At 37.9% G+C, this 27,453-nt stretch overlaps 7 protein-coding genes and 1 non-coding gene across 11 annotated transcripts; 5 read left to right on the forward strand and 3 right to left on the reverse strand.

Annotated features, from left to right (window-relative positions):
- Positions 1-142: 142 nt before the first annotated feature.
- Positions 143-2,782, forward strand: LOC117623254 (putative glucose-6-phosphate 1-epimerase). Its single transcript, XM_034354164.1, has 9 exons — positions 143-402; positions 548-648; positions 905-979; positions 1,117-1,173; positions 1,256-1,413; positions 1,517-1,648; positions 1,857-1,959; positions 2,068-2,167; positions 2,267-2,782. The coding sequence occupies exons 2-9, from the start codon at positions 571-573 to the stop codon at positions 2,482-2,484; spliced, it is 921 nt and encodes a 306-aa protein (XP_034210055.1). The 5' UTR covers positions 143-402; positions 548-570; the 3' UTR covers positions 2,485-2,782.
- A 167-nt stretch (positions 2,783-2,949) lies between these two features.
- Positions 2,950-3,873, reverse strand: LOC117622022 (fatty-acid-binding protein 1-like). Its single transcript, XM_034352529.1, has 3 exons — positions 3,690-3,873; positions 3,490-3,613; positions 2,950-3,271 (listed from the first exon to the last, which is right to left on the reverse strand). Exons 1-3 carry the CDS (start codon positions 3,871-3,873, stop codon positions 2,950-2,952), a joined length of 630 nt encoding a protein of 209 aa, XP_034208420.1.
- A 1,303-nt stretch (positions 3,874-5,176) lies between these two features.
- On the forward strand, positions 5,177-7,845 carry LOC117623255 (ribosomal RNA-processing protein 8). Its single transcript, XM_034354165.1, has 9 exons — positions 5,177-5,515; positions 5,647-5,708; positions 6,085-6,136; positions 6,295-6,409; positions 6,542-6,636; positions 6,838-6,944; positions 7,032-7,146; positions 7,222-7,266; positions 7,383-7,845. The coding sequence occupies exons 1-9, from the start codon at positions 5,303-5,305 to the stop codon at positions 7,452-7,454; spliced, it is 876 nt and encodes a 291-aa protein (XP_034210056.1). The 5' UTR covers positions 5,177-5,302; the 3' UTR covers positions 7,455-7,845.
- A 942-nt stretch (positions 7,846-8,787) lies between these two features.
- On the forward strand, positions 8,788-12,273 carry LOC117622140 (serine/threonine-protein kinase STY13-like). Its single transcript, XM_034352704.1, has 7 exons — positions 8,788-9,165; positions 9,361-9,588; positions 10,240-10,372; positions 10,460-10,655; positions 11,064-11,188; positions 11,299-11,457; positions 11,531-12,273. The coding sequence occupies exons 2-7, from the start codon at positions 9,458-9,460 to the stop codon at positions 11,843-11,845; spliced, it is 1,059 nt and encodes a 352-aa protein (XP_034208595.1). The 5' UTR covers positions 8,788-9,165; positions 9,361-9,457; the 3' UTR covers positions 11,846-12,273.
- Positions 12,274-12,458: 185 nt separating this feature from the next.
- Positions 12,459-12,530, reverse strand: TRNAD-GUC. The gene has a single exon. It is a non-coding gene; the product is annotated as a tRNA-Asp (tRNA).
- Positions 12,531-13,076: 546 nt separating this feature from the next.
- LOC117620643 (SUPPRESSOR OF GAMMA RESPONSE 1) lies at positions 13,077-16,762 on the forward strand. 2 transcript variants are annotated; one of them, XM_034350774.1, is made up of 6 exons: positions 13,077-13,170; positions 13,957-14,089; positions 14,443-14,629; positions 14,944-15,437; positions 15,759-16,049; positions 16,140-16,762. In XM_034350774.1, exons 1-6 carry the CDS (start codon positions 13,163-13,165, stop codon positions 16,191-16,193), a joined length of 1,167 nt encoding a protein of 388 aa, XP_034206665.1. In that variant the 5' UTR covers positions 13,077-13,162; the 3' UTR covers positions 16,194-16,762. The 2 variants fall into 2 exon arrangements, with proteins under 2 accessions (XP_034206665.1, XP_034206666.1); XM_034350775.1 differs by lacking the exon at positions 13,077-13,170 and adding an exon at positions 13,180-13,585.
- A 954-nt stretch (positions 16,763-17,716) lies between these two features.
- LOC117623542 (CRM-domain containing factor CFM9, mitochondrial) lies at positions 17,717-21,754 on the forward strand. The gene is made up of 4 exons (XM_034354561.1): positions 17,717-17,904; positions 18,397-18,682; positions 19,294-19,695; positions 20,289-21,754. Exons 1-4 carry the CDS (start codon positions 17,831-17,833, stop codon positions 21,534-21,536), a joined length of 2,010 nt encoding a protein of 669 aa, XP_034210452.1. The 5' UTR covers positions 17,717-17,830; the 3' UTR covers positions 21,537-21,754.
- A 1,839-nt stretch (positions 21,755-23,593) lies between these two features.
- LOC117622738 lies at positions 23,594-26,474 on the reverse strand. Of its 3 annotated transcripts, XM_034353506.1 has the most exons (3): positions 26,457-26,474; positions 26,015-26,359; positions 23,594-25,125 (listed from the first exon to the last, which is right to left on the reverse strand). In XM_034353506.1, the coding sequence occupies exons 2-3, from the start codon at positions 26,075-26,077 to the stop codon at positions 24,025-24,027; spliced, it is 1,164 nt and encodes a 387-aa protein (XP_034209397.1). In that variant the 5' UTR covers positions 26,078-26,359; positions 26,457-26,474; the 3' UTR covers positions 23,594-24,024. The 3 variants fall into 3 exon arrangements, with proteins under 3 accessions (XP_034209397.1, XP_034209398.1, XP_034209396.1); XM_034353507.1 differs by lacking the exon at positions 26,457-26,474 and having other exon boundaries at positions 23,594-25,122; positions 26,015-26,419; XM_034353505.1 differs by lacking the exon at positions 26,457-26,474 and having other exon boundaries at positions 26,015-26,396.
- Between the last annotated feature and the right edge of the window lie 979 nt (positions 26,475-27,453).

The raw sequence follows: 27,453 nt of genomic DNA on the forward strand, positions 1-27,453 counted from the left end.
AATGCATATAGTTTTTCAACAAAAACAAAAACTTTACGGTACGTGGCAGAATAGAGAGTGAAGGTGCACGCGAACAATCTGTAGTGCGAAACACACGAGTACTGCGAAAAAACTGAAAGAGATGGAAGGACCAGACACCAGAGCATCCGATGATAAAGAGCGAAGCACACTTGGTTTTCTTTGTTTGGATATCCTTCTCTTCACTGTCTCTCTTTCTCTCTCTTTCCCTCGGATATAAAATCATTCATTTTCATTCATTTTCATTCATTTTATTATATCGTATCTATGGCCATGTGACATTGCAGCAAAGATTTTCTACGAACCCAACAAACAGTTGGGCTTACTTCTTCTTCTGCTTCAAACTCAGAAGCCGATAACATTCCATATAAAATAGCAATCAACGTAAGCTAACCCATCTCTTGTTACGCTTGTTCATTCTGGTTCTTCATTGTTTTTCTTGGAAAGATTTTGTCTTTCTTACATTGTTCTCTGTTCTGATTGTCAAAGACTAATCTTGATGTATCCTTTTATTTTGGGTTTCTGTAAGAGAGAGGTTTAGGCTTTAGAACGATGCCGTTGAATTTAGTACATGATGGTAATGGATTTTCCCGAATCATACTCACGGAGCCAACTGGGTCTTCAGCAGAGGTTGGTTGGTTTCAATCAATTATTATGTTCTCTTTGTTTTGCTGCCCTTGCACTCGTAATTTTCCTTGTTCATTTTGGCAGATTATAGATTTGATAGCCTAAAGTTGAAATTTTTATCATTGGTCCATGATATAGATGTAAAAGGGGTGTCAAATTCATGAACAAGAGTATTTTAATTGGGGTGTTTATCAGATATTCTCAGTTTTCTTCTCTGCAAAGTGTGGTGACCAACTGTTTGATATCGAATGGTTTGCAGGTGCTTCTGTATGGTGGGCAGGTTGTTTCGTGGAAGAACGAAAGACGAGAAGAACTGCTCTTTATGAGTAGCAAGGTATACAAACAACTCAAAATTTCCTCACAAATATGTTTGTTTGAGACTGTTTCAATTTAAGGACTAAAGTAGCCCTTGTAAAAGTTAATTTCATAGCCAAAGCAACAACTCTAACCATTCCTTTTGTTCCTGTGCAGGCTATTTGGAAACCACCTAAAGCCATCAGGGGAGGCATACCTGTCTGCTTTCCACAGGTTGGACAGTGAGAAACTACTACAAGCATGTTAAGATTCTGTTCTTGTTCTGATTGAGCATTCTGTATACTGCTTCTTGCAGTTTGGAAATCTTGGTTCACTGGAGCAGCACGGATTCGCAAGGAACAGATTGTGGTCACTAGATAATGACCCCTCACCTTTGCCTCCAACTAACAATCAGTCATCAGTGGATTTGATCTTGAAGTCTGCTGAAGAGGATCTGAAGACCTGGCCACGTAGGTATGCTCTCAGAACCCTGATCATTTAATTAGATATGATTTACGCAGAAGTGCATCATCACTTCTCTAATCATGTGAATCCTTTTTCTGGTGGATTGTTTAAGCTTTGAGTTGCGGCTTCGTATTTCTCTCAGTGCTGGCAAGCTCACTTTGATTCCCCGCGTTAGAAATACGGATAGCAAGGCGTTCTCCTTTACCTTTGCTCTGAGTAACTACTTGTCTGTATCAGATATCAGGTGAGCCTTGTAAAAATAGAATTTATTGCTTAACTACCTTTGTAGGTCGAAGATTGAATTTTGCAAGGTTCCTCAAAGTACTGTTCATGTTATAAAAAAAACATACTTGTATGTTGAGTCTGTATTTTATTTTTATAAGTAGCTGAGCTTGGAAGAAATTGCATGTTATGCTTTTCAGAGAGGTTGCATGATGCTGTTTAATTTGCAGTGAAGTGCGTGTTGAGGGCTTGGAGACACTTGATTATTTCGACAATCTGGCTCGTAGAGAAAGGTTCACGGAGCAGGCAGATGCTATTACCTTTGATGGCGAGGTTCCTCTATTTTCTTTTGTTTTAATTCTAAAAGCAGCATATTTATGAATTGGTGGCAACTCAATAAGTTATGTGCTTCTGTTTTCTCAATTTTTTGTTCCTCTTCAGGTCAACAGAGTGTATTTGGACACCCCAACTAAGATAGCCATGATAGACCATGAGAAGAAGAGAACGTTTGTTCTGCGGAAGGATGGCATGCCAGATGCAGGTTCTTATGATCTTTGATTATTGTTATAAATTATTACTTTTCCGTTTTGTTGAAATGATAGTTTCTCACTTTTATGCTGGAAAATCGTGTGATTTGCAGTTGTCTGGAACCCTTGGGACAAAAAGACCAAGACTGTCCCTGATTTGGGGGTTGAGGACTACAAAACCATGTTATGTGTAGATTCTGCAGCCATCGAAACCCCAATTGTGTTGAAGCCTTTCGAAGAGTGGAAAGGCCGTCAAGAACTCTCTACTGTTTCATCAAGCTATTGCAGTGGGCAGTTGGATCCTCGCAAGGTGCTTCATGGCTTTCACTAACCAATTATGTGGAGTAAATGGAGGTCTTATTGTAACTTATGTAAGTTGCCTTATTTCATGGACCAGAAACATCCTCTTGGTTTGTTCATGTATTATCCTTGTTGATGTACTTTAGGTTTTCTTGGAGCAAGACAGAACTAGCTGCATGTAAAATGTGAGAATATCATTGCAGGGTCTCATTGTCACAAATTGGCAACAGGAATTTTTTCCTTTATGTTGCCGTTGGTGGTAAAGAATATGTGATTTGTATTAAAATGTTGCCAAGCGAATGAGATTCATGGTGCCGTAGTTTTTTTTATTTCATTTATCTTTATTTTCCTCTCCAGGAACCATAAACAAAAACAAGAGGAATATGAACTCAAAACACTTTAGTTCTATGAAAGAAACAAGAATACATTCTCTTTGCTTCCCTTATTGAGTAATTTCTCAGTCACTAGGTGGTAGACTCTTATATGTTTTTGGTGCTTAGAAAAGTGAAGGCAGGGACATTCCGAACTTCTCCTTGGTATCCTTGTCCAAGGGATCGTCTCCCAGATACATGTTCACATAGGCCCTGCACAAGAGTTCACTCTCAACCTTGCTGACCACCTCACCAATCACTGCACCCAAAAGCACGCAGCTTTTTGTTAATGTTGTGCTCATCTCAAGTGTGTTGATAACAATTTTAATACATATCAGTGTCTTTGAATTATCACCTTTGGTTTGGAGAATGTTTCCCGGAAGCCGAGAAATCTCAATCACAGAACCAGAGGTTAGCTTAATGTCATCTGATGCTTGTCCCATTACCCTATGAGCAACGGATTAAAACAGAGTTTGAGATAGCATTTACTGGTACCTGAGTAGTGGAAATGTAAATGTAGTGATAAGTAAGGGTTAGTACTCTACTTATTTGCGAGTGCCTCGTTCTTCTTGCCACCAGTAAGTTTCTTGATTGATGCTCCAAGACCTTCATCAAAATTCTTTCTTACCATGTTCATGGTGAGGCTGGAAAATACGATCACTAACCTGACCATCATCTCGGCATCACTGTCAATCACTAACTGATACATATCCTTCGTGGGTTTTGCTGGGGCCTTCCCAATTTTCAACTTGAGAAGTTCTCTCAGCTTCTCATTGTCTGCATAAATCCCTGCAAATTGGAGAATGGAAATGGAGAGTACATTTTGAATTGGAGCTATGTAAGTCTTTGAATTAAGAAATCATACCGAATCCATAAATCTTGATGCCTATGCCAAGCATGGATTTCTTCCTCAGACCAACACAACCCAACTGTTTCCCATCATCCAGTTTAAATGGAAAGGAGACCCCAGTCTTGGGTTCAATCTCAACTGCCACCTCCTCCTTTTTTGCCTCCTCCTCCTGTTCGGTTCTCAGCCTTGGCAGTGACATCCCCAAGACCAACAATAGCTGCCATTCTTCAACTGAATGAGTTGTACCTTGCACAAGAAGAAACTAAGAAGAGAGGGAGTTTCTTGGTTTTGCAAATTTGTAGTGAATGTGGTCAGTACTCAGTAGGGCTGGCTTTATATAGCAAGTAACTGATAGTGTTGGAAAATTCCTCCTTGATGGAGGAAGGCTCATTGTTGGTAGTTGGTTAATTGGAGAATTAAAGGGCTTCATTTAATTCTTAAATCGTCATGGAAAAATTTATTGCAGATGGTTGTTTGCTGGCAAGCGTATTTGGTTCTTCTAGGCGTGTTTTTAATTTCAGTCCGCTCAAATGAGCAAGGGTGCCATGCATATAAAGAGCTGTTTTGGCTTATTTTGAGGTAATGAAGAATTGTTCCCCCATCAGATTGAGCTTTGCAGCTGCTGTTTTGGCATAGCAGAACTATGTTAAATTTGTCTATCTGTCATGATCTGCTTGTTTACTTATTGCTAATTGCTTGATCTTTTATTTTCTGCGCTCCCATTCCCATGTCCCAACATTTTTTTTTTTTTTTTTAAAGGCATTGAATTTTAGTTCTATATCTCATTGCCTTGCGTTGGTTTTAACAACAGATAAATTGGACCAATCAGCCAACGTTTAACCATGGAGGCTGGAACTTCCATTTTGAATCGTCTCCTTTTTGGTAATTCTCCTTTTCAATTCTTCTCTCGCGCACCCCCAAGAATTTGCAATGATCCAATTATTGATACTTATTTTGACACGTGGGCTATACAAATAGTATAGCTGTGCGGCTATACGCAGTTTTTTCTTATTTTTTTTTAATTGTATAGCCGGGTGGCTATACTCGGTTTTAGTAATGATTCTAAAAATAGTATAGCCGCGCGGCTATACCTATTTTGACACGTGGCGCGCACTTTTTTATTAAATAGTACAGCTGCGCGGCTATACCGCTATCTATTTTGACACGTGGCCACCCAAACGCTGTGGATTCTTTTTTAAGTATAGCCGGTCGGTTAGACTCGGTTTTATTAATAATTCTTAAAAATAGTATAGCCGCCCGGCTGTACCTATTTTGACACTGGGCGCTTAATGCTAGTAGTCCTTTTTTAAATTATAAATAGTATAGCCGCGCGGCTTGACTCGTCTTGTTTTGTTTTTTTTGTCTAATATCTTGGGATTGGCTGGATGAGATTGATAGAGAATCCGAACTCGGCTTTCTAATTCGGCCGGGCCTGTGACTGCCTTCACCTGATTTTGTAGGCCCATTAAACACAGGCCTTTTTATTTTTTGGTCAGAAAACACAGGCCTTGACTTGTTGAATCTTCCTTTATGAGCCCAGAAGAAAGCGCGAAAGCATAATTTGCAAAGGGTTTTTGCGAAAGAAGGAGAAGAAACGAGGAAGAGGGGTTTGAGGCGCAACAGAAGCAATGAATGATAAGGAATCAAGCAAAAAGCGGAAAAGGGCGAGGCGTCGCGACAGAGCTCAGAATGAAAAGCTTAAGCTTTCTAGCGAAAAGGAAACTGCTTCCGCCGCTGAAAGAATCGATGAAGACGAAGAAGAAAGTACAAAAACTTCTGCTTCTGCTAAGCGCATAAAATCGCAGGGACAGCTCTCAAATTCCTCTAGCTTTCTCGCTAAGGTCTGTATCTTTACTAAAAGGAATTAAATTGTGAAAATAATTTTTATTATGTGTTTTATATTCTATTTAGTTTCTTTGATGTTAATGGGAAATGATAAATTATTGAGTGGAGTGGTGGGTTTGGTATGCAGATGAAAGCGAAGCTGTCAGGAGGGCATTTCAGGATGATCAACGAGAAGCTCTACACTTGCACGTAAATTAATACTCACTACTCCCTACTTGTCTGGCCCCTTTTATCTTTAGAATTCTGATTTGAAGCCTTGTCTACTGAACCCAAATAGTTGCTTAGCTCAGTTTAGTATATGTCTCATCGTTCATTATGATTTCTAACTTTTATAACCATTGTCATTGTTTTTCAGCAAATTAACGAAACATAAGGCTGTGATTAGATTGTCAAATGCTATCGAAATTTCACATTGATTGTGTGTGTATTTAAATATATTTTCTAGTGTATCCCACATTTCTTAGATCAATGAATGTTTGGCTTAATTCCATATATGAAAAAATTTCACCTTTGCAGACTTCAATATAATTTGAACAAAACATGATGTTATTTTCCCTATTTTTAGTGGAAAAGAGGCGCTTGAGTATTTCAATGACGATCCAACATTGTTTGATACAGTAAGATTTCTTCTAAATAAAGAACTCATTTTGAGCTTCTGTCTTCCTTCTGGGTTTTATACTTATTTTCAACCACCACATTTACTGTGCATTCTCTTATATATGGGATGATGAAGTTTGCCTAAAGATTTCACGTACTTATCTACTTAATTGGCCAGTACCATTCAGGATATCAAGAGCAAATGTCACATTGGCCTGAGCTTCCAGTTAATATAATCATAAAATGGCTAAAAGATCACAGTCCTTCTCTGGTCGTGGCTGATTTTGGATGTGGTGAGAGTTTAATTGGCTCTATTTTCACTGTTACAGTGAAGTTTACTGATTGTTTATTTAGTGTCACATGTCAACTCTTTGTAGACATTCATTTGGTGGCTACATTTTGTAATTTTTTACGTTGTATTCCAGGGGATGCACGCCTTGCAAAAAATGTGAAGAATAAAGTCTTCTCCTTTGATCTCATCTCCAAGGATCCTTCAGTAATTTCCTGTGACATGTCAAATGTATGTGCTTTCTTTTGAGCTTTAAGTTGAGTGATACGTTTTTTTTTTTTTTTAAATATACTTTTGCATTAATTATAAAAGGTTTTCTGGCTCCTAAACTATTTTCAGATGACAGTATTTCTAGGGTCAAAACAACCAAGCTGCGTTTTTTAAATATCTAAGTGGAATTATGGTTTAAACTTATCCATCAATTACTTGCAGACTCCGCTTGGCTCTTCATCTGTAGATGTTGCTGTCTTCTGCCTTTCATTGATGGGGACTAATTTCCCAAGTTACCTCCGTGAAGCACACAGAATTCTTAAGCCAAGGTCTGCTGCACACTATATTCTTTTGAAATTTTTTGATTCTCTTGTCCTACTGATATTCTGGCCCAACTGATTGGTTGTTTTCCATAGTGGTTGGCTATTGATAGCAGAAGTGAAGAGCAGATTTGATTCAACGACTGGAGGAGCTGACCCAAAGACATTTACAAAAGCCGTCTGTGATCTAGGATTTACCTCTGTGTCAAAGGTATCCTTTTATGTTCCTCCCATTCGGATGGGTCAATAAATATTGTTTCTGCTAATCAATGTGTATTGTTTGCAGGATTTCTCAAACAAGATGTTTATATTGTTTTACTTCAAGAAAAAGGTTAGATTTTGGTAGAACAAATGAAGTCCTACAATTTGTACCTCAATTATATGTTTCTAAATAAGTCCCATAAGGTTGAATTTTTACTAGCCATCTATCCATCTTTTCTTCTCTAGGAGGAGCAAAGTTCAAAGAAAAAGGAGGTTGAGTGGCCTCAGCTGAAACCCTGTTTATATAAGCGCCGCTGAGATGGAAGGCTATATGTTTGTGTTAAGTCAGTTCATGGTCCTTGTTGCTTACTTTTTTGGTTGAAGATGAAGTTGTAAACCAGTTGGCATGTCCTGTAGAATTTGATGATTCTTTTAGCCAGCTTTAGTTTCTAAGAGCTGATCAAGATACTGCTATTTGTTTGATTTTGTGTTTTTCCCTCTCAACAATTCTGTAAGAGAGGTTACTGCAAAACCTCTTTGAAGACGATGTCACATAGTCATGTATTTGCAACTCTCTGTCAACACTCAGCCGATACTTTCTCTCTGTTTCCTTGGTTTAAGATGTTCTGTTCCCTTGCTTTGCCCTTTTAAGATAGATAATACAACCAAGCCAAATGCTTCCTATTTGCATTTAGGTAATTTGTTGTGATATGTGCTTTCATTTCTACATGTCGCTTACAGGTCTATATGATGATGTCAATGTTGAAAATAATATTTCAGTTTATTTTCTTCATTTTAAAAATATTAATATCTATTTTTTGATTTCGGTTATTTTATAAAAGCCGTGATGATGCCATTATTGTACATCGATTTATATTGTTACATTTGGAGGAAAGAAACTCTGGATTTCAATTATGGTTGCCAAGCAGGGGGAAGGTGGAGGGACAAACCACTGTGCTAATCCTACTCGACATTGTATATCGATTTTTGATTTGTTCAAGTTTCATCAACTTTTCATCGTAATAATGATGAAACGGAGAGCTCGAAAAATTCTTTGCTATTGTGGCTGTGGCGCCATACGATTCAATATGATATGATTGTGTTTTTTTTTTTTTAATGGCAAATATGATATGATTGTTGGGACCAAAAAATACACGTCTATTGCCTTAACTTATTAACCCTAAACTCTTATCATATTGTCGTCTTCAAGTTTCAGAAACGCCAAAATAAGTATTACTCTCCAATAAGACATTGGTAAGCCTTGAATTATTGTGATGAGTTTTGGCTAGTAGCTACCCAAGGGTACTTTCTAGAAGCAGGTGTATTATTATATTGTATTATTTCCTAATCATTCTTAATCCTCAAATCAAATGGCATGCACACGAAAACCTTCATCAACTTTATTTACTTTACTTGCATGTTGACTATATATTAATCAATCAATGAATTAACATAATCTTCTTTTCTTCACTCGCATCTCTTTCATCTTGATTCATTCATAGTGTATAATTTATTATTATTATTATTATTATTATTATTATTATTTCTTTAAAAAAAGAAGAAAAAAAAGAGGAAGAAAAGCAAGCATACTGTTCTCCTCCGACAGAGACATAAGTTTATCTCTGGATCGAGAAGACAGGACGGTAAATTCCATACGCGGAGAAGACTAATAAATTAATCTCAACCCTACTTACCTGCCATCCATCCACCATCACCTTCTTCACCAAACTTCCAAATCTCAACCTCAACCTCAACCTCAACCTGGGTCTTTCAGTTTCAGCCCTTCTCTCCTCTGCTCTGCTCTAAGTCTATTTGCTTTGCTACTTTGCCATCCTTGTTTCTTTGCCAGTTTCCCAGTTCCCCAAAATAATAAATATAATCCTCTCTACTGACAGAGCTCCCATCAATCTTCATTTTTAAATTCTTGGGTTGTTGGTGGGTGCCTCTGGGTTTTTATTCTTTGCCTCCCAAACAAAGGCAGGCATTAGATTTTGTTGGATTGGATCTACAAGCGTGATTTTGGGGATGGGTCTGTTTTCTGAAACCTGCTATTATGGCCTATCCCTACACAACAGAACCAAGCATGTCCTTTTATTATAGTTTTATCATCTAACTCTCTCTATCTTTCTCCCACTTCAATCATAGAAAGTATACTTTTTTTAATACTTTTTTTTTTTTTCCATTTTTAAGCTGACCAAAGCTTCCACCTTTACTTCAAATGTAGGAGACAAACAGAAAAAAAAGGGTATGCTTTGTATTGGTTAGTCAGTATATGCAGCTAGTTGGTTCAGCTCTTGTTTTCAAGAATTTAGAGAGAAAATATGGGATCTGGTAATGGGGTTTATTCAGTTGGGGATTTCAATTTGGATGCCAAGTGGCTGATCGATCCAAAGCATCTTTTTGTTGGGCCGAGGATTGGGGAGGGCGCGCATGCCAAAGTGTACGAAGGAAAGTAAGTCAACCTCAGTACTACTAGTCTCTGTTTTTGTCTAGATTCTCATCTTTCAAGTTCAGCTCAGCCATTGATTATCTAGTATATGAATTTTCTTTTTAGTTCACATACACAAAGTTTAGATCCTGAGCAAATATAAAATGCAAAATTGATTGGAGTTCAAAAGTTATATGATACCTCATCCACCAGGTCCACCATCACCACAGAGTGCAATTGATCAGCATGCTCAGATTCATAAACCCAAATGTTTCTCCAATTCCCAAAGCTCAGTTCTACGGTTGTACCTCTTCTCACTTCTGTTTTGTGGGACGGGCGTTGGTGAGTGGGGTTAGAACATAATTAAAGATCAAAACTTTGCATTCTCATCTTTCTTAATCCCAGCTTTAGTGTCCTGCAATTACGGGATATTTGTCGTGTTCGAAAAATCGGCCTAGGCTCTAGGCGGGAGGAAACCGCCACGATTTACCCCTAATCGTTAGGGGTAGGCGCCTAGGCGGGTCAGGTCCCTTTTTTTATATAGTTTTTTTTTTTTTAAATTCCCTGGCCGCCGGTTAATGTATTGGATGTACAGCCGTTTTTTAGTGTTGAATTACAGTGATGATGTTTTGTTGTGATCTTAATCTGCTGGTTTGTTGTTGTTATTTGTTCCAGATATAAGAATCAAACTGTTGCTGTAAAAATTGTTCATAGAGGAGAAACTCCAGAGGAGATTGCCAAGAGAGAATCACGGTTTGCAAGGGAAGTGGCAATGCTGTCCAAAGTGCAGCACAAAAATTTAGTAAAGGTCGTCTAATTTTCAATAAGTACTTCTGCATGATAAATTGGCATATTTGCAATATCTGATGGGGCTTCTGTAATTGCGTATTACCAGTTCATTGGTGCCTGCAAAGAACCTGTCATGGTCATAGTGACTGAGCTTCTTCTGGGCGGGACTTTGCGCAAATACTTGTTCAGTATGCGGCCAAGGTGCTTGGACATATGCGTGGCAGTTGGGTTTGCACTTGATATTGCCCGTGCTATGGAATGCTTACACTCCCATGGAATCATTCACCGGGACCTGAAACCTGGTATATGGTTAGGTTCATTGTTTAACATAGTAGCTTTAACTGTAAGAAGGTTTAGTGAAGTCCATTGTGAGCATGTCTGAAGGATTTTATTTAGCATTAGGTAGCTGATAATTTGGTATTCAACATAATTGAAGACTTCTTGCTTGTGTACCAGAATTAACTTCAGGGTGATCAAAGCAATTGCTTTGTTTCTCCTAATTCTTATTTATTTGGCTTTTTCAACCTCCCTGGGTAAATTCTGACTTCCCAGGCACATAGGTAGTTGCGATGCAGCTAATGCTAATGCTTAAATGAGTGGATGGCCTTAGGGAAACGGATAGAGACATGTAACTATTGGCAGGGCAAAATTAATTCCTGAAAACTGTGTTTGTTTCACAATCTCAAACTTTTGTACTGTCCTTTTCCCAGAGAATTTGATCTTGACCGCAGACCATAAAACAGTTAAACTTGCGGATTTTGGCTTAGCAAGAGAAGAGTCGTTGACAGAGATGATGACCGCCGAAACTGGGACATATCGGTGGATGGCTCCTGAGGTACGGTATTTTATCATTTTAAAGTTCAAAATTTGTTTCTTATGTATGTGTGTTGCGAGTGTGTCTTTTGTATCAGAAAACTAATTATCTCCCTTTCTATTTGGTGGTAGCTTTACAGCACAGTTACATTACGACATGGAGAGAAGAAGCATTACAATCATAAGGTGGATGCTTACAGCTTTGCAATTGTATTGTGGGAACTCATCCATAATAAGCTGCCTTTTGAAGGCATGTCGAATCTACAGGCGGCATATGCAGCTGCTTTTAAGGTAACAAAATCGCCTTATTCATAACTTAGTGCTTCTTTGACATCATAATCTGAGGTTATACTTATTGTCTCAGAATGTGAGGCCCAATGCTGAAAACATTCCTGAGGATTTGGCTTTGATCGTAACTTCATGTTGGAAAGAGGATCCAAATGATCGGCCCAACTTTACCCAAATTATACAGATGCTGCTGCATTATCTCTCTACTATTTCAGCACCGGAACCTGCTATCCCCCAACGGATATTCAGATCTGAGAACGCTGTACTACCACCAGAATCACCTGGTACTAGTTCTTTGATGACTACGCACGATGACTCGGGTGAAACCCCTAAAATCGACGTGGAAGAGAAGCCTAAAGGTTTTTCCTTCTGCTTTAGCCAGTGTTATTGATCCTCTAAAGCCATAATCTTGGCTTCGGAGGTTTCCCATATTACTCTTAGGAAAGCTCAATAAAATCATGCCCTTAAATATTACTAAACTACTAGTCTTAGGGGGTAAGTTTGCCAAAGGAAGCTGCCTTGCCCTGCCATCTGATGTTAGTGTCAAATTGTTGGGATAGGCCTTGACTTTTGTTTGGTCTGAAGGAGATGAAATCAAAAGGAATTTAGAGTTCTGGAGTTGGGGTTGCTGTGATGTAGTGACATTGTAAAAAGAAGGGGTTCATCCAAAAGCCTTTGCTCCTATTCAAGAAATCTCTATTGAGCATATCATAATCTCAATCTCTACGACCGTTGACATTCAAACTCTGTAACAAATAATATTTTTGTTGCCTTTTCTTTTTCTTAGCAGTCTAATAAAGTTGATTGTTTCTGGATGTATCTTCATGTTGAAATGATTGTGTGAGATTTTTGTGTTGAAATGATTATGTGAGATCTTTGAGTTGAAATTTGTTTTGTTTTACACCTCAACAATTTGATATCATAATATCATCAGTCTTTTATGAAGGGCAATAGGCCAAGCGCTTTCCGTCAAAAAATAAAAATCTTACAAAAAAACGAAAGCGCGCCGTTGCCGGGGATCGAACCCGGGTCACCCGCGTGACAGGCGGGAATACTTACCACTATACTACAACGACATGTTGATGTTAGAGTTTTGTTAATAACATACATATCCCCATCAAGAGGCTTACCACATAAACATTATTAAAACGAAGGAAAAGACAAAGAGTCACATCGAATGTAGTCCTTACTGGAAATAAGAAGAGGGGCAAAAGAGCCAATTCACAAAAGTCCCAAAACGTTTCCTTGTTTAGCTTGGGGAGCACGGTAGTCCTGTCATCATATCCGACACAAATTTACCATAATGGCACTTTACACGGTTTTCGAAGCTCCGGAAGCTGGCCATTTACTCGACAAATAACTCAGCTTCGTTGACCGAACCAAAGCCTCGGAACGACTTCCGTCAACCGTGGGCCCTACCAGTATACCCCTTCCGCAAGAAAGCTCCTTAGCGGAAGGCCTCGGCAACGAAAGATTCTACACCCGAACCTAAGGCTCGGTCTCCAGGCCTCCTCCCAACTACTCGTAGGCTCCGAAGCTGGGTTTTCCCGCTCACACACTTTCTCTCCTCCACTTTAACTTAGTCGGGTGGAGAAGCGGTCGGGGTTTTGCTATAAAAACACACAAAGCTCTATTTTGTGTCTCTATATCTCTCCTCTCTCTCTCTCTTAATGTGCTTCGTTGTAACATCGTCCACAACTTCGAAGAAATGGCAAGGTTAGAGCCCTCGACTCAGACTGAGGAGAATATAAACGGATATAATTTAATAAAATGAACGAATTGTGAGGGTTTTGTTTTCTTCACATTCTTGATTGGAGACTGAGAAACCTCAATACGAAAATAGCCATCTTCTTCAACCTATGTGATCTTCTGTCTTTCTTCCTTTTCTCACTCGGTTTTAGTTTCTGGGTATGGTTCGGATAAAAAGACGGTGCCCCAATTTTTTTTTCTTTTAAAGTGTTCAAATGCTGGATTTGGACTGAAATTTAGCGCCTGGGTTTCATTTGTGGCGATTTTAAGGGAAACCCATTTGAGAGGAAGATTCTTTCTATCTCCGTCTAGATTTTTACTTCATGGGAGTTTCCTGATTTGAGATAGATGTGCTCGTGTCAAGTGTCTTTTTTTCTCTAATGTACGGTAAAAAAGGAAACATTTTTATTGTTGAATGAAATATGACATATGCAGACGCTTGGTTCAGTGGTTTTGTTCATTTTTCATGTCAATTTGGGTTTTTTTTTTTTTTCCTTTCTGAGAGACGCATATCAGCTTTCTCCTTTTTCACCTTTTTAAGTGTAATGGACGATGTACAAAGTTTCGGGATGAATTTAAGGTTTTTTTCTACTCTGGAGTGGATGATGTAGAAAGTTTCTAAGTAAATCTTTCATTTAAAGCTTACATTTTGAAAAGCTTTTTAAGTGTTGGTCACAGCTTCTTTAGCTTTCTAGCTAAAAATGGTTCCTGTTATGAAATTTTTGGCTCACAGCATATTCATTGTTTTTGTAGGGCTTGGCTGATTAACAGTAGAGGACTGGCAAACAAAGTGAAAAATGCTGCTCGATCGTCTGCTTATCAAATCAAAGACTGTGGGGCAAATCGTGATTGCCCAAATTGCCATTTTGTTATAGATAACAGTGATGTAAGCTGGAATTTCAGTTCTATTCAGTATTCAAATGATTATCTTGTTTTTTTCTTCTTTAAATATGATTATCTTGCTGGGATTACAAGACTAAATATGCATGAAAGGATGAATCTGTTGTTTTTCATATCAAAACAGACAATCCTATATATCTCCAAAAATCTCTTTCAAGTACCATTTCTTTTAACAATGAATTTCATCTGAATTTCATCTTTCAATAAATTAGAAATTGCTTTGAGCATAAGTTTATAGGCAAAGGTGTTAGCTTTTATTTATTGAAGTGCTTGGACACCTATTGATGCATGCTGTTCCGTCCTCTTGAAAGTGTATCTTCTGGAACTCCACTTTTGTAGGTTTTATCAGAATGGCCGGGCTTGCCAGCTGGTGTGAAGTTTGATCCATCTGATGCTGAACTCCTAGAACACTTGGCAGCTAAGTGTGGTGTTGGAAACTCAAAACCGCACATGTTTATCGATGAGTTCATCCCAACACTTGATGGGGACAATGGAATTTACTACGATCATCCTGCAAACCTTCCTGGTAAGGAGCTCCCAAGCTTCACATTTCTGATTCCATGTTCTCATCTTTACACTAGTGCTGGTACAAAAAAATGTTATCAACTGACAACTGGACCAAATTGAAAGAATACTTGGAACTTTTTCTTCCCTCTTTCGTGTAAAGGATGGAACTTAATTAGAGTAACACAGTTGCCCTCTTTGTTCTCATACATTGTGCTTCTCTTATTAGTTTCAAATTTCATTATGTATGGAAAACTTTTTTGGTTTAGGCGCATATTCATAGAACTAGAATCAATTGAACTATGGTTAAGATCATTGTACTCGGTTTTATTTCAGGTTCAAAGAATGATGGAAGCAGCTTCCATTTCTTCCATAAAACAATTAATGCATATGCTACCGGTCACCGGAAGCGCCGCAAGGTTGACTGTCATCGTAGCTTGGCTGCAGAGCATGTCCGCTGGCACAAAACAGGTAAGACCAAGCCTATAATGGAAAATGGAGTTCAGAAGGGCTGTAAGAAGATCATGGTCCTATACAAAAGTTCAAAGAAAGGCTCCAAAGCAGATAAGTCTAACTGGGTGATGCATCAGTATCACCTGGGAACTGAAGATGGTGAGAAAGAAGGTGAATATGTGGTTTCAAAGATATTCTACCAACAGCATAAGCAGTCAGAAACGAATGATAACAATTTGGTCATTGAAGACGATGTCAATGCACTTGGAACTAGTCCAAGGACCCCCATAACAAGTGCTCCAAATCCACCCAGACCAGGGAAATCTGTTGGGTGTGATGATGTTCCTGATGAAGATGTGTTACACTCATCTGCCAAGGTTGGTCAACTTTTGTATGCATCATTGTGCTGTGTGTCAGTGATCTTTTATATACCTCATTGGCTAACTTTTTACCAAGATCCTGTCTATGAAAAGGCAAAGAAGTGAATAATGCGTATAAAAAATTAAAAAGAAAAAAGAACCATACTGCTGTAAACAGAAAAGAGAATATGAAAACTCATAGAACTAGTTTCAAATTCCAGCCAAGACAAATAGCCCATTTTCTAAGCTGTGGAAAGTAAGATGGAACTCTACAATTTTTGTTTTGTTCCCAAAATCCTTTAGTGTGTTGGATCCTTACAAATCTATTTTGTGGAATAGGAAGCAGAGCTTGTGCCTGGTACTCAGTTTGGGGACAATATAGGGGACACTACCTGGTTGGCAGGCGAATCTCAGGCTGATGAAAACTGTGATTTAGATTGCTTGGAGGACACCTTGTTATGCAAGGAGACTTTTGATTCTTCCACTCTTCTAAATGGTTCGTTCGCGGATGGCATATCTAGCACTGACTTTCCAAGCAATATATACGGGGTGACTGGAAATAGCAGCACATCATGTGGAATTGACCTTGAGAACATTGATCTTGGCACTCCACCAGATTTCCAGCTTGCTGTAAGTTTCCTGCTTACTATTTTCTTCATCTGCTTTGTTAGTTTTCTGAAGAGATATTGTATCTAAAACTCCCATTTATATATAATGCAGGATTTGCAGTTTTGTTCCCAAGACAGTTTACTTGGATGGCTAGACAGGTTATGAGCGATGATGGAAGAGCTTCCGGGAATAACATGGAATTCCCAATTTTGTACAATCCCAGAGTCCATTTAAATGGCATTTTTTCCTGCATATTCTTCAATGGCAACAAGGAAATTTCATTTGCTTTTGGAGATGCACGGATTTTCCCCTTGCCCTCTGCAAGTTCTCCGAGCTTTTGAAGTGCCAAGGCATGTAGCCATGGAGTTATGTATCAGAATCATTCAGCTGTCTACTAAGTTAGATTAGCATTGAGAGCTCAGACCGATGAACTAAAAATTATGCCTACAATTCGTGTTCCTCTCGTTATCTTGGCGGCTCCTAGTGTTATTAGTGCACCTTGAAAGTGCCTAAGTTGGGTTGATTGTTGTATTAATTACAGTTGGTGCTGTGTATTAGTGAATAAGTTAAGACGGTTTTTGTAATCAGTGTGGTTTGTTCCTTGTATGGCAGGTCAAAGCATCTCATGAGATGCTCCCATACTACTTGAAAAGCATGGTAGTAACCCAAAAAAAAGAAAGAAAAAAAAGAAAGAGATTTTTTGTTGTATTATGTAATTTGGAACTTATTGTTTATATTTATTGTCTATGTTTTGTGATTCTATTTTCATTATCATTTTAATTGATCCATGTAATCTGTTATATCTCCTGCCTGCTTCTTCTGCTTTTTTGAACTCAACTAAAAAGGTGTAAACTATGATCAGTCCCAAAAAAAAAAAGAAAAAAAAAAGGATTATGTTTGAATGCACTGTATAAATTGATAGTGTAACAATTATAAACATGAACCAAATTTTAAAGCTTTTTAAAAAAAAAAATAAAGAAAACAACTAGACATTTTGTTTGCTCAAAGAAAAAACATTTTGTCTTAATAATGGGAAGAGAGTAATTAGGGAACTAATAATAAATAGATTTTCTATTTAAACCTCACACTTCTCTTAGTTCACTCCATGTTCTCAGTTCACCTCAACTTTTTATTTAAATTTTCACAATTTCTAAGAAAACTCCACTATCTTCCCAAACTACCCTTAAATACACCACAAACTGAAAAAATAAGAACTAAAAGAGATTTTCTAAACCCCACAATTTTCTTTGTTCCCAGCAAAAAAACACAAACAAATGAAACCCCAAATCCGAAATTTAATACTTTCTAGATAAAGAAAACAGCTTTACCTTTCTCTAAGAAAGGTAACTGGAATTCTAACAGGTATTGTTGAGTTGAGAACTTGAGAGAGAGAGAGTTTGTAAAGAGGAAGTTGGAAGGAGGCTTCTAAAACTTAATATGAAGAGTGGGGGGTGTGTGTATAGATGTACTAGAATTAATTATGAAGTTGGATGACCTTTTTTGTCTTTTTACACAATAATAAAACGTACAGCTTAATGATTTAAGTATTGAGGTGAACAAAAAGAAGTGCGGAGTTTAAATAGAAAATCTCATAATAAATGGATGTTCCGAAATTGTTAAGCAGTGCTAGATTGGTAAATAAACCCTGGAAGATACCCAATTTAGTCAAACTGCCTCGACCCCCAAACCCAAAACCTAAAACCCTGAAAATCTGAGTCACCATTGGAGTGGGAAGAAAGGAATGAAACGAGCAAAGTACTCTATTAGTGATTGAGGTCCATCGCTGCTTGATTGAACCATCAATGTTCGCTACGAGGAACCTTAACAGGCATTGCTTGAAGTCTGTCTCTTCTCTCCTCCAATTCAATCCCTTCAAGTACTCTCTCTCTCTCTCTCTCTCTCTCTCAATTTACTCTGCTTGGTTGCTGAGAAAGCGAAGGAATAGTTTCTCGGGACCTAGTCTGAGTGTTTGTGTTTCTGTTCTAGATAGTGAAGCATCGAAGATGCAAAATTTCAACTTTTTCTTTCTTTTCGTATCATTTTCTCAGCAACCAATCATAATGTCTACCTTCATATCATTTCTCTGGTTTTTCCCATTTACTCTAAGCTGATTTCCCAGTGGAAAAAACAAGTCTTTCTAGTTGAGCCTATCGTATTTGTTTTACTTGCGGTATCATATAGACCTCAACAGAAAAGCCATTTGATTTTGAAAATCTAAATCCTTTGTTTTAATACTTGCCAGCAATTATTCATAGAGAAGGATATTATTTTCTTTATTGACTTCAGTTTATCTACGGATTCTCAGCATCCTTCTTACGTTGGGTGGGTGATTTTGTCTAATTTAGCTTCTTTTTTTAATTGTTTACAGAAATGTCTTCTTGTTAAGAGATGTCTCAGCGAAACTCCTCTCAAGCAATGTAGTTCAGCCAAGTAAACCGAGTGAAGATTGTTTCTTTTCTTCATCTACACCGAGCAATCCCTTCGATGGGTGGTGCCGGTCAATGTCCACATCTAGAGGGAGTAGCATGAGAAGCAAAGTCGCAAAGCGGATGCAAAAGGAGTCTGGTAAAACACTAAGAGAGGTTCGCAGAGCAAAAAAGCTTCAAAAGAAGCTCATGACCGAAAATGAAAGGCTCATTTACAACCTCAAAAGAGTATGTTACTTTTCCCTTTTAGTTAATTGTTAAATATTATGTGGCTTGAGAAATCTGTCTCCTCTATTTCAAATTCTGGTTTGCAGCTATCAGCTTTTTATTTTTTTGCGACATTATTGGTCATTCTAAATTGGTTTAAAATGTTGCAAGTCGAGATATACAAAAAGGGCTGTAATTGATGGGTTTTGTTATGGCTTTTTTTCTTTCATAGAAGATGTAAATGATGCTCTTCGTAAGCTAAAGGAGAATAATGGGGTCATTTCAAATATTTCAATCTAGTCGGAGCTTTGATAACCAATATTAATTGTATTTTAAATACTGTTTTGAAAACTTTTAGGATGTTAAGAGTGCAGCAATACTTCTGTTGGAATTAATGGGCAATAGAGGTTAGGTTATCAAAGTAAACAAGAGTCAAAGGATTCTTATGCTTAGCAAATTTCAAGTCAGATGCTTAAGTAGGGACTAATATAATACTCAGGAAGTATTACTTCCACTAGTTTATTTCTTCAAGTAGTATTGAAGTTTCCGTTCCTTTGTTCCTGGCTTACTATATCACCTTTTTGATGTATCACGTTCATCAGATAACCATATCGAATATGTGAATTATGCAGGCTAAGAGGAAAGTGGCATTGCTACTACAGAAGCTGAAAAAATACGAGCTTCCAGATCTTCCAGCACCCCGGCATGACCCTGAGCTATTAACCCTCGAGCAGCTTCAGGCATTTAAGAAGATTGGCTTCAGAAATAAAAATTATGTTCCTGTTGGTGTTCGTGGGGTCTTTGGAGGAGTAGTCCAGAATATGCATCTGCACTGGAAATTTCACGAGACTGTACAAGTTTGTTGTGATAACTTCCCCAAAGAGAAAATCAAGGAAATGGCGACTATGCTTGCAAGACTGAGTGGTGGTGTTGTGATAAACATACATAATGTGAAAACAATCATCATGTTTCGTGGAAGAAATTACCGCCAGCCCAAAAATTTGATTCCTTTCAATACCCTTACAAAAAGGAAGGTGAGTAAAAATAAGCTTGCCCCTTTATAATATTCTGATTATCTCAGCTTGCATTTTCTGGGAGAAACAATTATATATGTAGCTTAAGGAACAAACTTGGTTGACCATATTGCTCTGTTAGTTGTGATGCTTCTCTGCACAGAGAACAGATCTACCAGAATATGTCCTTGTTAGCCAGATTTTTAAAAACCCAGAAACTTTTAACCTAACATGGATTTGATCTACTCCAGGCCCTCCTCTCAATACGAAAGAAAAAAGAAGAATCCATCCTTTGAATTGCACTTAGATCCCCTTAAGTTGAGCGGATACTAAGACCATGAAATGATGGCTAACCACTTTTGGGTTTTGAGTGGATGGGAATGGAATTGTCTTTGCATGAGCATTGTGTACAGGTTTCTATATATAGATGTTAGACTAGTTTTTTCCTTTTGTTTGTTTTTGTATGTTCTAGTTGCTTCAGACTTTTAGACTACAAACGCATTCCACTGAGATAAAGTAAATTAATTAAAAACCTGTTATGGTACCTCAATTAAGTACTACTGAAGGACAAGGCAATCAAAATGGATTATTAACTTCTGCATCTTTACATGCAGGCATTATTCAAGGCTAGATTTGAACAAGCTCTTGAATCTCAGAAGCTTAACATAAAGAAGATAGAACAGGAGCTCCGCCGAAGTGGTGTTAATCCTGAGGATCCAGTTGCCATTGCAAGCATCCAGAGAGTAGCTTCCTCATTCTTTAATGCAATTGATCAGAAGGACGGAAGTCCTTATGTCTTCCGTGGGGACAAACTGTCAGCATCGGAGCCTGATAATAAATTGAAACATTCTGACCCTCCTGATGAGGAGGAGGAGGAGGAGTTAGACAAATTCATAGCTGAGATTGAGGATGCAGCAGAACGAGAGTGGGCCGCTGAGGAAGCAGCTGAGAAAGAAGAACAAACCAGACTAAGGTATTGGAACAAAGAACAATTTGGTGGGAGATACAGAAGATCTGAAGACGTTGAAAATGACGACTCTGATGATGAGACCACCAGGGCAAGGGGTTGGAGGGATACACATGGCAAGCAGAGACCTAATGATAGTGATTATGAAGATGATGAAGAGGAAAGCGATTCTAGTAATGTTGTGGATGCTAGTGTTCTCGACAGTGATGCTGATGACTCTGATGGAAAACCTGAGAAGGTCAAGGTATCTACAAGAGACAGAGGGAAGCAAGATAAGTTTGGCAGGGCCAAGAATGATGAACGCTTTAAGAAAAATCGTGAAGCTAATAATACAAAAGCTAGCAGTAGAAAGATTATAGTGGACGAAGGTACTGAATCAGAAAATATGCTCAGCGATCTTGATACTGTGATGTGGAAATCCGATTCTGAGGAAGAACATGACTCTACAGCATCAAGAGCAGTGAATTATGATTTCCGAAGCAGCAGTGATGAAGAAGAGGACTTAAGTTACAGGAGGGGAGAAAGGAAGAAATTGGCAAACGATTTGGACAAAGCTCACGACAAGTTTGAGGTATCAAGAAATGCACAGGAGAAGCATCATAGTATTGGCAGGGCCGATAACAATGATTATTTGAAAAGAAATGGTGATGTTAACGTGAGAAGAAAGTTGGTTGATGAGGATGTCGTGTCGGAGAATACATTTGGTGCTTCTGAAAGTGCAATATGGGAATTAGAGGCTTTGGAAGATGTAGGAGCACCAACAGCAGGGAGATACAATTACAAGAGTAGTGACGCAGAGGATTATTTAGTAAGGAGAGTAGAGAAGAAAATGAAGGATACTAATAAAAGCACAAGAACAACAAAAGAGTTGGATGAAGATTGGGACAGTGATTGATTAAACCAGTGATTGCAGGGCTGCATTTCAAGCCCAATACCTCTAAGGGGGGTCCCATTGTTCAACCAGCGATTGCAAGAAGCCCATTTGAAAATGGCAATAGGAGAATCCATAAATATGGAAGATTATGCACCACATACTATGCTCTTGCATGTTCTTTTTCTTTTTTGATTATTTTAATAAAGGTTTATATTTAAATTATATAGTATTATTGCATATATTTCTCACTTGGGCAACAATTTTAAACTTGGTCGGCTTTGGTTTACCAATCGCAGTCATCATACAAGAAAGAGTCTACGTCTCAAACACGTAATAATGAACAAAAAATTCCCAAGAGAAATTGGATGTTTTTAATTTAAAAAAATGTTGACTTGCCCAATGACCAAGTCAAGTCAATGTGCAGTTTGTTTGTACCTGAGGACGTGGAAAGAGAGAGAAGAGATCACACACCAAGTCAACTCATCACGCACAAAGTCCTGTGGGTTTTTCCACCCACCACCGAATTCCATTAACACTCAGAAATCTAGAAGATAGATTGAAAGTCAAAGGAGAACATTGGAAGTATGTCTTTGGAACTAAGTTTATAATTCTCAACCATATATCTGTCTTTTAAGGGGGTTTATGATTTTTTTTTTTTCTTTTCATGTATTTTCTGTCTTCGGTTCAACAAATACAACCCGTATTCTGAATTCTTCTGAAGTGGTCAAAATGTTAAAAGGAAATGAACCTCCTGGAAGAGATGGGTTCAAAATTCCCTTTTTTTATTTGGGTCTGAAGAGGTTTGTGCAAAATGAGTTGTGCGTGGAGTTCAATCCTGATAAGAACGGGTCTTGTGGTCAGAGTCAAATAGTAACTGGATTTTTTTCTTCAAGGAGGAGTTGTTTCCCAAACTTTTCTAAAAATTGTTATATAATGTAAGAAGACTCTCAAGTGAAGCACATAAAATGATCATAAACTGGTCAAAGGACAAAGCATATAATGTATATGCCAATAAGGCCAAGTGAGATTATAGACATACATATATAGTACACAGTGGACAAGAAGGCAGGCACTAAATTATTGGGTACATTTGATCTCACTTTCACTAGTCATAACCTAGTTGTCAGGGAGGTTGGACAAGTTTAGCAGAACTTTCTGGGAAGGTCCCCAAAATGAGATGAGATTAGATTTTGAATTATCCCATCGCTTATGTGATGTGTTCAAGTTTCAACCACCATGTGCCCTTGCAAGTTGCACCTAAAACAGAGAGATTGTAGGTTTGAGTAATTTTTGCCAATGCCCCCATGCCTATATATCCAAGTGATTTTTGGAACCAGTAATTCTCTAAAGAAAAGAAACCCTAGTGTTTGATATAAGCTGCTTGAGAGCCAATGAAGTGAATTGACATACCGTGTCACTGACCAAGAAGGTCTCCTCTTTTATTTGGACACACAATTCATTTTAGCTGATAGTTTCAGGTTTTGCTTTCTTTATAGAGAAAGCTACTTGAATTTGAAAAAAAGAATGTTGATAGCGATCGCTTGTGAACTCGGAAAAATACTGGGAGGGACGTCATCGTTAAAGACCATAAAAATATACTGAAAAGCCAGCGAACTTAATATAATATGCTGCTCAACATTCAATATTATGTCCAGCCAGAAAGGAAAGAAAAGAAAGAAAAAAATAGGTGGGGGGAAGGGGGGCGCCAAGGAAAAAGGGGGTCAGAATGACAGAGAATTGCTCTCGGCAGCAGCACTGCAACACTTGCTCTTAGAAATTTCAAAACGCAACAAAATGATATCACAAAAATTGACTCACTCAGCAGCAGCAGCAGACAAGACGAGATAGATAGATAAGCAACAACCAAGAGTCAAACCAGATAATAAAACTGAGTGTTGACAAATGGGGCACTTAGTGGGGAATCCTGACCAAACCTCAGCATCAAAGTTACAAGGCACTATTTGAGTATAGTGCCTCAAGTTATCCCCAGTATAGGGAAACTAGAAAGATAAAGGGAGGACTTGCGCAACAATATCACGTAAACAGATTAAACAACGGAAAATCCAAGAGCAATCTGATGACAGAATGAAAGATGTACATAAATTAGTCCGAGAAATCGCAATTCCCATTAAAGAAAAGCCTGGGAAATGTCATTTTTACTCATGCATTTGGGATTATGTCATATCAACAAGAGGTGGGTACATAAGCTCACCAAAGCTTCCCCTAATAGAAAAATCCCCACTTTAAAATTGATATGCCTCCACATGGGAAGAAACCCAAGAAAAAGGAAATATACATAATCTCCCATTAATTGGCAGGACAAAATCCTGTTTCTTCCCAGCCACTCTCTAACAATGACCTACAATCTTTAGGAAAAGGTATATTTGTATCGCTGCAACACCATCGCCGTCAATTTTCCAATAGATCACTATTTGGTCCAGTTCACAAGAGTTGTATCAACAATTTGCCTGTCCTACTGTTTGAACAAGGCACCCTTAGCCTTCAAGACTCAGCCATTTTCCCTCTTGCAGTTTCCAGGCAATAGGTACTTGTACTTCTCAGCATTGTTCAGTATAAATGCAGGAAGATGAACAGCTGAGTAAGATCTAGGAATAGGTCCCATCTTCCCAATGATCTCCTTAAATGTGTACTCCTCAGGAAGCATGTCAAATAGGTCAGCCCCTTTACATATTACATCCTGAATCCTTTTCGGGTTCAAATAATGAGAGAACCGTACCCGATCATAGTGGCTGTAAGCTTTCATCTTGAATATGAACTCACTGATATGGCGGAAACAAAAGCTACAATGCCACCCTGCATCGGACAAAAGGTAGTCGCTCTGTCTAAAGTGTGCATAGGTAGTATTACCAGTCTGGTACCTGTGAACTGATGCTCTCCAGCTCTTGTCATCTACATAATACTCAAAAGAATACAAGTAATTCTTCAGCCCAAGATGAACAACGGGCGGGGTGTCATCACACCATCTCAATAGATCAATTGTGTGGGCACTCGGAATCTCATCAACATCAGACATTATCAGGAGGTCATCATCTTCTATACCAGCTACTCGAAGAAGCTGGTCAAGTGCCACTCTCTGATATGCCTCCTCATAAAATGGGTTTTCCCCTTTCTTAAATCTTCCTCCAGTAGTAACATAAGTTAGCCGGGGTTCAACAAACTTAAACTTGTCACGGTTTCTTGCGAAAATCAATGGCTTGGGCAAGCCAGTAAACGTTGAGTTGGATTCAAGGAGAACAAACTGTGTCACATATGGATACAATTCATTCCATCGGATTGTAAGCATGTCTACTTCATTACTGAAAAGAACTGCATCATAAACTCGTCTCGGTGATTCACGAATCTTCCACCCATGAAGTCTGCAAAGAGTCTCCATTGACACGTTCTGATGATAGTAGTGCGGGATATCAATGAAAGGCTTTGGAGGAGATTCCCAAAGTGGTCTTAGAAAATACGAGATCTTCTGCCCATGTAAATATATGCCAAACATGCCCAATGGAACAACCGTAAACAGGAAAATGTAAGACTTGAAATCCAAGCCACGCAAAATGCATCGGAGTCTAGACATGCTCAATGCTGCTTGTGAGCCCTGCTGTGGATGAAAATGAAAACGTTCTAAGATACCCAGATTACACATACTCAAAAGTCTTTTCAGTAACCGTGTTTTATATCATTAAATTGGAGGAGAATATTAGGGTACAGAAAGAAAAAAAATCTTCTTATTAGCACTTATTTGAGCATATGTAAAGAAATTCAGGAACAGCAATTCTAGAAAGGAAAAAAAAAGATCTCATAAACATTAACGATATATTTCTAATAATGCATTTTAGACCCTGTACAAATTAGCACTTCTTTACAATGGCATAGACCCTTCAGAGTCTTCAGACCCAGAAAGGATTTTACAAGAACATAAAAATGGAAAAATATAATTTCAGTAACAAAAATGGTTACCAAAAATTAGGGGAATATCCAAAACTTTATTGGTAATCACAAGACCATTACACAAAAGAACAAGCCCCATAATGACAACTGAAAACTAAGAGTAGAGAAGAAGGAGAAAAATAAAACAGAGAACCACAAAAAAATTTAAGACATAAATGACTCAAATACAAAATCCATATCTTTATTTTCAACGACGCAAAACCATTGGGTTTGGCAACCCTTTTCTTATTCGTTGATTTAGGAAAATAAAATTAAAAAACATAAAATTTCAAAATCTCACAGATTAAAATACAAGGAACCCATTAATCGAAACTTCAAAATGGTATTTAAAATCACAGAGAGGAAAAAAACATGGAGTGAAAAGAAAAAAATAAGAGAGACAAAAATCCAAGTTCCCTTAATCCCAAACACATGAAAACCCACTGCAACCATTACCAAATACTCAGAAACCCAAACTCGAAGTTGAAACAAAGAAAGAAAAAAAAAAGACAAACTTTTATTATACTAATTAAATTGAAGAGAAAAATATGAAAAATTACCTCGCCACAAACATCGTCGCAGATATCATCAGTCTTCTTCGAACTGTAGTATCCGTCAGACATGATGACGAATAATAAAAAAAAGGGAATGCCCAACAAGCCCCTTGTTCTAAAGCCTCTCCTCTCTCAAAAACTCTGCACCATCAGATCCTGCAGACCCAGACGAAGAACTCGAACCCGAAAGGCCAAATTTTTTTGTGAAAATTCGGCAAACGAGAAACAAAAAACAACGATCTTTAATAGAGCTTCTCTGTCTCTCTATTGTCCCACGAAAATCTGTAACGCCAATTATAGCCGTTTGGTGGTTTTTTCGCTCCTTCGCCAGATACCCCCCAATTCCAAAAACTGGCAGTGACAGAGAGAAAAAAATAAAAAATAAAAACCCAAATATAAAATGAATCCTTCTTAACCCCCAACACAAAATAAAACAATTCCTCTTTACCTTTTTCCACACAAAAAAATTGTAATTTCCAAATGCCGGGGTTGGGTTACCTGTTAAGGCCCACACGGTAGACTTTCTGTTGGCCGTTGGATGAGAATCTGTTTCTTATTTGACGGTGTATGAGTGAGGATGATGAGTGACAGAATAGAATTGGTTGTAGTAGAATTCTTCACCCCGTGCCTATCTGTAATGAATGGCAGTTGCGAACATATTACAAGGAGCCGTTGATTTCGTTTTGTTGATGTTGTTCGGCTGCCCCTCTTTACGATGATTGATTAGACTAAATTCATGGTAAATTAGTGGGATGAGCTACGGAGTGTTTCCAAGTTTAGCCTCGACTTCAGTGACTCCAATCACGTTGCTTGCTGGTTTATATGGACTCTTAGAATATGATATACATGTTCGATATGGTTAATAGTTAATTCATTTATGTGTTATATTATTGGGATATAATCCGTCTTATAATATAGATGAAAAACATTAAGATTTTGCATGTTTAAGGTATAGTACTAATAAAATTCGACTTATATTATAACACGTAAAAGAGTTATATCATGTAATTTATTTGAATTTTTAAAATTTTAAAATAATGCAAAGAATAATTATCATTTGCATTTGCATGTTAGCGTGTGTTATTAGTTGAGAAAATTAGATTACCCGCCTTTGACTTGGTCAATGCATTCATTATTTGCCCCTTGTGTTTCCTCTACGGCAATTTCATTATAGAACTTCTTTTATTTTCTTTTTTTCTGATAAGCACAAATCTAACATCTTTCTAAACCCTAAAGCTAAGTGGTTCGGATTGATTATAAAAATAATAAAATTAGAACAGCCACTTCTTTTTTATTTAAGGAGAAGAAAAGAGTGGTGTCTCTTTTTTGTTGAGATGGGTTGAAGTAGGTAAGAATATCTTATTGGTAGAAACTAGTTTTTATTTTCGAAATATAGCACCGCCTATTATGTCTATTTGGATGGGAATGTGACGATTATAGCTTCA

The sequence above is a fragment of the Prunus dulcis genome, chromosome 3, assembly GCF_902201215.1.
Source record: "Prunus dulcis chromosome 3, ALMONDv2, whole genome shotgun sequence".
NCBI lineage: Eukaryota > Viridiplantae > Streptophyta > Magnoliopsida > Rosales > Rosaceae > Prunus > Prunus dulcis.

Excerpts from the sequence above, each read along its gene's own strand:
- LOC117623254 (XM_034354164.1), top strand. The coding sequence starts at position 571 with ATGCCGTTGAATTTAGTACATGATGGTAATGGATTTTCCCGAATCATA. Across the intron at positions 980-1,116 it reads TGCTCTTTATGAGTAGCAAG|GCTATTTGGAAACCACCTAA; the intron begins GTATACAAACAA and ends GTTCCTGTGCAG. Across the intron at positions 1,174-1,255 it reads TACCTGTCTGCTTTCCACAG|TTTGGAAATCTTGGTTCACT; the intron begins GTTGGACAGTGA and ends TGCTTCTTGCAG.
- LOC117620643 (XM_034350774.1), top strand. Across the intron at positions 14,090-14,442 it reads TTGTTATAGATAACAGTGAT|GTTTTATCAGAATGGCCGGG; the intron begins GTAAGCTGGAAT and ends CCACTTTTGTAG. Across the intron at positions 14,630-14,943 it reads TCATCCTGCAAACCTTCCTG|GTTCAAAGAATGATGGAAGC; the intron begins GTAAGGAGCTCC and ends GTTTTATTTCAG.
- LOC117622738 (XM_034353506.1), bottom strand. The coding sequence starts at position 26,077 with ATGTCTGACGGATACTACAGTTCGAAGAAGACTGATGATATCTGCGAC. Across the intron at positions 25,126-26,014 it reads GCGACGATGTTTGTGGCGAG|CAGGGCTCACAAGCAGCATT; the intron begins GTAATTTTTCAT and ends TTTCATCCACAG.
- LOC117623255 (XM_034354165.1), top strand. The coding sequence starts at position 5,303 with ATGAATGATAAGGAATCAAGCAAAAAGCGGAAAAGGGCGAGGCGTCGC. Across the intron at positions 5,709-6,084 it reads GAGAAGCTCTACACTTGCAC|TGGAAAAGAGGCGCTTGAGT; the intron begins GTAAATTAATAC and ends CCCTATTTTTAG. Across the intron at positions 6,637-6,837 it reads TTTCCTGTGACATGTCAAAT|ACTCCGCTTGGCTCTTCATC; the intron begins GTATGTGCTTTC and ends AATTACTTGCAG.
- LOC117622022 (XM_034352529.1), bottom strand. The coding sequence starts at position 3,873 with ATGTCACTGCCAAGGCTGAGAACCGAACAGGAGGAGGAGGCAAAAAAG. Across the intron at positions 3,614-3,689 it reads CATCAAGATTTATGGATTCG|GGATTTATGCAGACAATGAG; the intron begins GTATGATTTCTT and ends TCCAATTTGCAG. Across the intron at positions 3,272-3,489 it reads GATGCCGAGATGATGGTCAG|GGTAATGGGACAAGCATCAG; the intron begins GTTAGTGATCGT and ends CGTTGCTCATAG.
- LOC117623542 (XM_034354561.1), top strand. The coding sequence starts at position 17,831 with ATGTTCGCTACGAGGAACCTTAACAGGCATTGCTTGAAGTCTGTCTCT. Across the intron at positions 17,905-18,396 it reads CTCCAATTCAATCCCTTCAA|AAATGTCTTCTTGTTAAGAG; the intron begins GTACTCTCTCTC and ends AATTGTTTACAG. Across the intron at positions 18,683-19,293 it reads TCATTTACAACCTCAAAAGA|GCTAAGAGGAAAGTGGCATT; the intron begins GTATGTTACTTT and ends TGAATTATGCAG.
- LOC117622140 (XM_034352704.1), top strand. The coding sequence starts at position 9,458 with ATGGGATCTGGTAATGGGGTTTATTCAGTTGGGGATTTCAATTTGGAT. Across the intron at positions 10,373-10,459 it reads AGCACAAAAATTTAGTAAAG|TTCATTGGTGCCTGCAAAGA; the intron begins GTCGTCTAATTT and ends GCGTATTACCAG. Across the intron at positions 11,189-11,298 it reads ATCGGTGGATGGCTCCTGAG|CTTTACAGCACAGTTACATT; the intron begins GTACGGTATTTT and ends ATTTGGTGGTAG.